We start from the raw sequence: 10024 nt of genomic DNA, 5'->3' as shown, positions 1-10024 counted from the left end.
AAGGAGAAGAGAATTCGACCCAATTCTTTGATGATCTATGTAATGAGAGACCCTAGCTTGCCGTAGGGAGATTAGGAAGAAGTTAGTATCTTTAAAATTTTCTGCTGTCTAGTATGGATTTTGGGCACCAGCCACTAAAGCCCTTCCTTTTACCCGACGCACCTGTGTGGTGCACTGTAACAACTGTTTTTGATAGTAAAATCATTTCTTTCGCATTTTTAAAAAGTAGAGCCCTCATCAACCTTTTTAGCCTTAAGCCTTTCGCTCCCATCCCCGGCCTCAGCCTTTATTATGTATGGTTAACTTAATGTAGTACCGTTTTATCTTATCATGGGCTTTTTCAATGACTAGCTAAAATTATCATCTCGCAGTGTTAACATGGATTGTCTAAGTAGGATGAGTATAAATTTTTATAAATTCCTCTAAAGCTTCCTTGCAGTGTTAACGTGTTTCAGCCATATTGGCAAGAATTTGATTAGCTTTTGGTGCAAAACTCGTTTCAGCAATCAGTAATTTCAGTCATGTGCGCCATCAGGTAACTGTGAAGGCATGTCAGGGCAAATCCTTTCAAACATCATGGATTTCGTCTGAAAGCTTATCAGCCTGTCTGATCTAGCAATGGGGGCTGGATTGCTAATGCTAGGTCTCTCTTGTTAACTGTCATCCAAATTTCTGCTTTCCTACTAGCCGATGCTTAACAGGAAGTTTCAATCGTATTCGGATTTCGTCTGAAAGCGTATCAGCCTATCTGATCTAGCAATGGAGGCTGCATTGCTAATGCTACACAATAGGTCTCTCTTGTAACTGTCATCCAAATTTCTGCTTCCCTACAAGCCGATGCTGAACAGGAGGTTTTAATCGTATTCCATTTTACAAGGGAAGTATGGAGCTTCTGTCATGCAGCACGTGATTTCTTTCAGAGCTATGCTCATACCATTAAGGGGGTCTTCTGTGACATGTCACGCAACACGTGATTTTTTTCGGAGCCGAGAAGCTATGCTCGCACCACCTAAGGGGGTAGGGTATTTTGTGTCTGTGCCTGCTGTCTCTGTCTCAGCATCTGAATCGGAAGGAATTTCTAACACAAGGATTGGGTCCCCGTTCGCAGCAAGATCATGAACATAGGTAGTTCTTGAAGCATTTTCCCTCTTGGTTTTGGCATTCCCTGCTCGTTTCCGTCCCCTTCTCTTTGAATTCTGTACTTCTGTTGATACTGAAGCAAGTTGTCCATTGTGGCTTTGTGCTTCCACTTCCCCAACCGCCTTTATGAACAGGGCTCTTGAAACTTGGGTGCTAGAATCTCCTTCCAGTTCTTCTTTTGAGAGGGCGGTTGCAGCCCCTTCGGCTTCTCCTTGGACTGAGGACAAGTCCTCTACTTCCTGCTTTAGGCTTGGGGTCATAGATACTGCTTCTATCACTGCTGTTACTTGGGTCATTGAAGCCTTGTCTACTTCTTGTGGAACACAGGCTTCTTCTACTTCTGTTTTATTTTGTACTGCTATTTTTGAGACTTGGGCCTTGTCATCAGGGTTCCCTGGGTCTTGCTTCCCCCCTTCTTTTGAGTGTTCTGAACTGCCCACTGCCTCTTCTACTTCTGTTTTAATTTGTAGTGCTACTTTTGGGACTTCGGCCATGTCACCAGGGCCAGGGTCCCTTGTGTCTTGCTTCTCTTCTTTTGAGAGCTCTGTACTGCCCACTGCTTCATCCCTTTCATCAGAAGATCCCTCTCTTCTCGTCAAAATGAGATAATGAGCCACAGACTTGTAATTCAATTCAGACGCCTGATATCAGAGTCATCCCAATGTTATAACAAGTAAACCAACTCACTCCTCTCGTATAACAAGTGCAAATAGAAAACAAAGAGAACTGCCACAGTTAATCTATGATAACTGAAACCTTGTTGATGGGGGACTATGTTGTATATCAGCAGTAACGCTGCCACAGACAAGAACAAAAACAGGCCAATGCTACTTTCAGCTTTCAAACAGTGTAAATGCAATAACACATTAAGTTTTACAACATTTAGGAAAAGACGTTAAACAGTGAATCCTTTGGCCCCTTGTCAACAGACATGAGCCTAAAATTGTTCATGAACCCTGTCAGACAAAACTCTCTTCTGTAAGTACTGTGATAGCATATCATGGGGTTTGATGGTTCGTGGCTGGGGCAGCAGATTGGTCTGCTGGTTGGCAGGCTGGGTGCACATTTCTGCCTAAAACTTTTGTTGGACAATCTCTGGCCAACTATTCCCTTTCGTTTGTTGAAGGTACTGAAAGCTGATACACAGCTGGTTATAGTTCCAACCTCAGGATTTGATGATCGCTACTAGCTGTCTTGCTCTTAGAATAGCAACACAACGCTGTTCAGTGTGAGAATGCTGCCCTGTTGGTTACGAAGTATCATCTACTGTAGATCTTCAGGCTGTTCAACCTGGTCTCAATGCTATAGCAGCAATCTACGTATCTTGCCAAAAAGAGGTCCCAACAATTCTACACTAAATTTACTGGCCCAATATTTCAAATGGCCTGTCCAATCAATAAATGTTTTTATTGCCTGCCCAACTTTGGTCCAAACCTTTAATCTTGCCCGAACTTTTGTTTTTTAGTCCATTTGCTACTTGTGTTTCTCGTATCCTCACAGCTTTTTTGACACAGACCCAAAAAAGAATGCAACAGCCAAGACGCTAAAAATTAAAGTGCAAAGTCAAAACCAGCACCATGTAAAACTACAGAATGTACAGCGGAGGCTCCTAGGGCATTCATTCCCCTTTATCACAGACTAGTACACTCAGTTTATTCATTGAGCACATATTTCAGCATTCATTCTCTCATTTCCTTTTTTGAGTTTTTCTGAGTCCATTTTGTCAATCATATTTCAGCACATATTTCAGCACTCATTCTCTCATTTCCTTTTTTGAGTTTTTTTGAGTCCATTTTGTCAATCATATTTGTATACCTTGTTTTATCAAATCCTCACAGCTTTTTTGACACGAGCCCAAAAAAGAATGCAGTGACAGCTACAAATATAAAATGCAAAGTCAAGAGCAGCAACAAGGCTAGGTTCAGACAGAGGCGGTAGCACTGCAAACCATGACCAACCTTCCGCCTCCTTTGTGTGAACAATAAAGCCGGAGGCACAATGTGCTACAAGAAGGTAAAGAGAGGTTTTTTCTTAGTGCCAAGGCTCTTCCGAGGGGGAGGGCGAGGATCAAAAGCACACCCCTTTGATACATCTCTGCCACCGCTCATCTGAACCCAGCTTAAGACCACAGCACAATAGACTCTCACACGAGATAATGGTGTTGGACAGCCCTACCCTCTGTGAGGGTCCCTGTTATCACAAACCTTACTTGATTTGTTCCTGGAGTACATTTTTCAGCATTAGTTCTCTCATTTCCCTATTTGAGAATTTTTTAGATAATTTGTTACACGAGATCCCTAAATTTGTCACACAGCCAATATTTCACACCGATTTAGGTTGATTGGGTCACTGCAGGTTAGACAGCCAAAGGGAAAAACCGAAGCTGACAAAGAAAAGACTGATATCTAAAGCGAGAGCCTAAAGGACACCCATAGCAAAAAGCCATAAAGAAAAAAGAGCAAACACCCAAAGCAAAAGGCACCTAAAGAAAAGCAGCACAATACCACAATAGAGAACAAAGATGTTTCTAAGAGCTCACAGCAAACTAAATGGCAATATTGTAGGAATCGATTAGGCACGGAGATCGAGGTAGACTGTCGTTACGCACAGTGAGAGAGACGGAGAGAGTGTGAGAGAACAGAGTAGAGAGTGCACACGTTTTTTGGTACAATGACGAGTGTACCACTTCAGGTTTTTAGATATATATATATGAAAGTACAATGTGCTAAGGCAATGTGCCTTAAGAGGAGAAAAGAATCAGCTAGGTCTAGCTATGTACAAAGCTAAAATAAATATATCTATCCAACTCCCATCATCTGTCGGCAATGAGCAAACCGCTCTGCTGGAAGACCCTTCGTGAGAAGGTCTGTAGGGTTATCATCTGTATGTACTGGGTTATCATCTGTATGTACTTTGACAAGCTCAATGCTCTTGCTGTCAAGTACATCTCTAATGAAGTGGTACTTCACCTGTATGTGCTTTGTCTTTGCATGAAAGACAAGATTCTGTGCTAGCATAATAGCACTCTGACTATCACAATGGAGAACAGGTAACTCTGAGATGCCAAGCTCTCCCACCACACGTGAAAGCCATAAAGCCTCCTTGCATGCCTCAATGGCAGCCACATACTCTGCCTCTGTAGTAGACAATGCAACACACTTTTGTAGCCTGGAGATCCAAGAGACTGCTCCTATGAGAGTAAACACATAACCAAAAGTGGACTTCCTACAGTCCACATGACAAGCATAGTCTACATCCATAAAGCCAACAACAAATGCCTTCTGCTTTCCAAAGTAGACGCACAACTCTGTTGTGCCTTTGAGATATCTCATAATACCTTTCACTGCATCCCAATGCTTCTTGCCAAGGGTTGCCATGTATCTACCAACCACTCCCACTGCAAAGGCAATGTCAAAACGTGTGGCAACCATAGCATATATCAAACTACCACCAGCTGAAGCATATGGTATCTTGGCCATTTCAACCTTCTCATCATCAAATGTAGGGCTGTTGCTTTCCAAAGTAGACGCACAACTCTGTTGTGCCTTTGAGATATCTCATAATACCTTTCACTGCATCCCAATGCTTCTTGCCAAGGGTTGCCATGTATCTACCAACCACTCCCACTGCAAAGGCAATGTCAAAACGTGTGGCAACCATAGCATATATCAAACTACCACCAGCTGAAGCATATGGTATCTTGGCCATTTCAACCTTCTCATCATCAAATGTAGGACTGTCCTCTGCACCGAGTTTCACATATGGAGACAATGGAACCCCAGTTGTTTTCCCCCCCTCCATATTAAAACGCTACAAAACTTTGGAGATATACTCCTACTGAGATAGATAGAATAAGCCTTTAGATCTATCTCTAAGTATTTACATGCCAAGAATGTGATTTGCATCACCCAGATCCTTCATGTCAAAGCTACCATGAAGACTTTGCTTCAATGAATCCAAGGCCTGAGTATCCCTGCCAGCAATCAGCATGCCATCAACATACAAAACCAAGATAATTAGGTTGCCATCTGCTGCCTTCTTAGTGTACAAACAGTGATCCACTTGACTTTTATGAAAGCCTTGAGACTGCATGAATGTATCAAACTTATGATACCATTCTCTTGGTGCTTGTTTCAACCCACACAAACTCCTTTTGAGTTTACATACCATTTTTTATTTCCCTTGTTCAATAAACCCTTCAAGCTACTGCATATATATATCTTCATGATCACCATGTAAACACGCAGTCTTTACATCCATTTGTACAAGTTTCATATCTTCAGCTGTTGCAACGAAGCCCAAAATGGTTCTCAATGTAGTCATCTTAACTACAGGAGAGAAAATCTCATCAAAGTCAATTCCATGCTCTTGCTTGTACCCCTTTGCAACCAATCTTGCTTTGTACTTGGGTGAGGAACTTGAAGTGACTTTCATCTTGTAAACCCATTTGCATGGAAGGGTTTTCTGCCCTTTAGGCAACTGCACCAACTCCCAAGTGCCATTCTTTTCATCTCTAACAGCATGGCTTTGTACCGTTTCTTGTTGTCCTGTCTGTCCATTGCTTCCTTGAAGCAAGATGGTTCACCACAATCTGTCAACATGGCCTAATCAGCCACATTAATTGCACCAAGAACAAATCTGTCAGGTTGTCTACTAGCGCTAGACAATCTCCTAACCCAATGGTCATTGTTTGCTGGCTGTTCCTACAAAATTTCATTTTCAGCATGCTGCTGTCCTGGTTTTTCAGCCTGCAAAACAGCATTAACAGCTTGTTGTCCCAGCTATTTCTGCACATGTAATGGCTCATTTTCATGGATAATAGCTGGTTGATCATCTCCAGCACCATTTCCTACAATTTCAGGTTCATTTACAGCAGGTATTTGCTGCTGTACAACGAGCACATTTTGCTATCCAAAAGATATTTCTTCCCGGAATACAACCCTACAGACCTCATCAATCTTTTTGGGCTGTTTGTGCATGCGATCTTCCCGGAAGATAACGTCATTGCTGCGTACTACTTTCCTTTTCTCGGGATCCCACAATTTATACCCCATTTCACCCTCATCACCATATCCTAGGAAAATGCATTTACAAGACTTTGGCTCAAGTTTGCTGCGTTTTTCTTTACGAATGTGCACAAAAGCCTTGCAGCCAAACACTTTCAGATGAACATATGAAGGTGACTTGCCCGACCACGCTTCTGGTGAAACTCCCCCTCCCAAAGACTTGTTTGGTGACCGATTAATCAAGTGAACGGCTGTCATAACAACCTCTGTCCAAAAACCATGGGATAATGCAGCATGAGACAACATCGTACGGACCTTATCCTATATAGTCCGATTCATATGCTTAGCAACTCCATTTTGGGGTGGATTATGAGGGGCAGTGAGCCCCCTCTTTATCCCTTTGCCTGAAAGTCCTTGGACACATATTCCCAACCATTGTCAGAGCGAAGACACTTAAGTGTCTTATCTGTCTAATTTTTAGCCAATGCCAATAATCTTTTAAACTTCTCAAACACTTCATCCTTACTACGAATAGGATAAACCCATACTTTCCGTGTAGCATCATCAACAAAGGTGACAAAATATTATTTCGCCTAAAGATACTACTGTCATTTGACATACATCCGAATGTGTTGACTCTAGAGGAGAAGATTTCAAAGAAAGATACTTTTTATGAGACGTCTGTGCATGTTTGCCATAAATGCAATGATCACAATGCTCAAAATCAGCATAACGAAAACAAGACAAGTAACCCAAACGAGAAAGCACTTTCATTCTTGTTTGACTTATGTGTCCCAACCGGCCATGCCACAAAAAAACGCTTGGCTGCTCGTTCACGGTAACAACATGGTTGCGCACACTAGATACATGAGATACATGAAGTGGATACAAAGTATCGCTCTTGCAACCTCTGGCAATAACCCTAGATCCCTTACAAATCTTCCATTTTCCATCACCAAAGGTAGTATGAAAACCATCATCATCTAGCTGCCCTGTGCTAATCGAGCTCTTCTTGAGCTAAGGTACATGCCGTACATGCTGAAGTGTAAAGACAAAGCCCTGTTGAAACTGTAACTACACGCTGCCAATACCTGCAATCTCACATGCATAGTTGTACCCAAGATGGACAACACCATATCGATCCCCTGTACAAGCGGAAAACAACTCACGATGAGGGGTGACATGAAAGAAAGCACCTGAATCAAGAACCCAGGTATGCATGTCATCATCTGTATCTGCAAATAAAGCATGTGCACCAAAATGTGAAGAGACAAAGAGTACATCACTCCCACTGTCTCTGTCATAAGTGACTACATTCACCTCTTCAATTTTTACACTGCTCTTTTCAAGCTGACCGTCCTTCTTCTCTCCTTATAATCGTCCGTCTTCTTGCCTTTTTCTTTCTCTTTCTTTTATTTGTAACAATCACGTTTAAAGTGACCCTTCTTACCACAATGATGACATTCAACATCTTTGCCACGTGTTTTATTACGTCCCTTGCCATCATATTTGCCCTTTTGCTATGATCTGCCTCTAGTATGCAAAGCACTGGAAGACTTACTGAATGCATTGTTCTGCCGATTCATCTCTTTCATAAGTAGAGCACTCTCTACATCAACATACAAAAGGATCACATTAGAATTGCTCATAACAGTCCTCAATGTATCCCGACTCTTACTGGATGCATTGTTCTGCCGAATCATCTCTTTCATAAGTAGAGCACTCTCTACATCAACATACAAAAGGATCACATTAGAATTGCTCATAGCAGTCCTCAATGTATCCCGACTCTCTGGTAGAGTGCAAAGCAAGAAAGTAGCCTTAAATTCCTCATCAATCATAAACTTCAAGGCAACCAGCTGGCTGAAAATGGAGTTAAACTCACTCAAGTGAGTAGACATTGTTGTATCTTCTTTCATACGCAAATCCATAAGCTTTTTCAGCCAATACACTTTGCTTGCAGTACTCTTCTGTGCATACAGTTCTTCCAGTCTAGTCCATATAGCATGTGCAAAATACAAACCTTCAATGTTGAACAGCAAGGCATCCAAAATTGATAGTTCTATGGTTGAGCGTGCAAGCTCATTCAACTCATCCCAATCATCCTGATCCATGTCCACGGACTTTGCCCCTTTGGTTTTGATCGGCTTTGCCTGCTTCTTTTGTATCAAGATATTGTAGCATTGCTTTTGCCAAACTACAAAATTGTGTGCCCCTTCAAGCTGCTTTATGTGCATCAAATTACTACTGTCATCGTTGCCAGCCATGGTTTTCAGCCCAAATGTGACCAAAAAACCAGTAAATGCAAGCCCAAACTGTCACTTGAGTGACCAAGGTGCAAACAAGTATCAATCAGCAATAAATGACCACACAGATGTACCGATTTCAGATCTGTAATTAAATTTTCAGAAGCGCCGAAACAAGTGCTACAACATTATCCAACTGATTACAACTGTCCCAAATCGCAAAAGCCCCAAATCGCACGGGGTCCAATGTGCCTCAATATCTAGAAATTGGGTTAATTTCAGCCCAATTTGTGCACGTATATGAAAAGCCCCAAATGTTGAGGACAAAAATGTCACAAATTCCTACAATTTCTGAGACGAATTTGCTGGTCTTGCATCAAATTTCCCAAATCTGGGAAAAACCCCAAATTTCAAGGCCAAATGTTGAGAAATCTCACTCAAATAAGTAAAATTTCAACAATTTTGGCAAAATCCCCAATTCAAATGCGCCCAATGTCTTCGATTCCGACACAGATGCCTCAATTTTTCACGAACAATGCTCAATCTAACCAAGCCCCAACTTTTTGGGCCAAAATTGCACAAATTTGATGTTTTGTGCTTGCAGGCGCGAACCCTGGTTAGAGGAAGGACTTTGAGAAAATGTTTTTTTTTTAAGGTTTCGAATGACGGGTCTGTTGACACGTCACGCCTGTCTCCCGTCCTCCCCGTCGTGCACTCGCCCACTGGTCCCATCATCGTCGCGCACCCACTAGCCTGTTGCAAGTCAATCGCCCACTCGCCTGTTACAAATCAATCGCACGCTCGCTCGCCTCTTGTAGATCAATCGCAACCTCGTCACGTGATGGATGCTGCCCAATACCATATTCGACCGTGGTTCGTGTCACCTATCACTTGCCAATCGCTACGAGCCTTGTTGCACAGCTGGAGCCTGGCCCTCGCACACTCTCCACAGCCTGTCCGCTTTCTGCGGCTCACGACTGTGATTCTCCTGCTCGCCTTTTAGGTGTCTCTTGCCAGCTCTGGTCTTCTACCTCAGCCTAACAATCGTTTGCAGCACTTACGCTCTGATACCAATTTGTAGAAATCGATTAGGCACAGAGATCGAGGCAAACAGTTGTTATGCACAGTGAGAGAGACAAAGAGAGTGCGAGAGAGCAAAGTAGAGAGTAAACACGTTTTTCAATACAATGACAAGTGTATCACTTTAGGTTTTTAGATAGATATATATATATATATATATATGAAAGTACAATGTCCTAAGGGTGTGTTCACACCCGTGCACATATAAAAGGCACGATGGCCCTTTATTCCCAACAAACATATCATGAAAGCCAAGTGATTTTAGTTTGTGAGGACATACTAGGAAGTTAGTTACCAAGCAAATCAAGGACTGAAATCAGCACCTAAAGCAAGAGAACCACGTATAGAAAGTAACATACCACAAAAAGGAACCAAGTAGTTGTCTTGGATGTGAGAGGAAATACTAGAGGTTACTAAGGAAATTGTATGTAGGTGTGGACTTCGATTTAAGCTTTTAGAAAAGAATCCGGAGCCACAAGACAGAACCAAGACAGTTTTCAAGGTCGATCCAGATTAAATGATAATCCAAATAGACCAAGAAGTTGAAAATTT

General features: G+C 42.2%; 1 protein-coding gene across 1 annotated transcript in view; it reads right to left on the bottom strand.

The window, feature by feature from the left end:
* Positions 1 to 424: 424 nt before the first annotated feature.
* Positions 425 to 10024, bottom strand: part of LOC148035561 (uncharacterized) — a 57053-nt gene continuing 47453 nt past the window's right edge. The window contains exon 5 of the mRNA XM_087677521.1: positions 425 to 1781. Coding sequence (XP_087533647.1) covers positions 960 to 1781 — 822 coding nt within the window. The 3' untranslated portion in view covers positions 425 to 959. The remainder of the gene's footprint in view (positions 1782 to 10024) is intronic.

The sequence above is a fragment of the Lygodium microphyllum genome, chromosome 5 (genome assembly GCF_053477565.2).
Source record: "Lygodium microphyllum isolate KBCC chromosome 5, Lygodium_microphyllum_v1.1.10, whole genome shotgun sequence".
NCBI lineage: Eukaryota > Viridiplantae > Streptophyta > Polypodiopsida > Schizaeales > Lygodiaceae > Lygodium > Lygodium microphyllum.
This window is presented reverse-complemented; position numbering and strand designations above follow the sequence as displayed.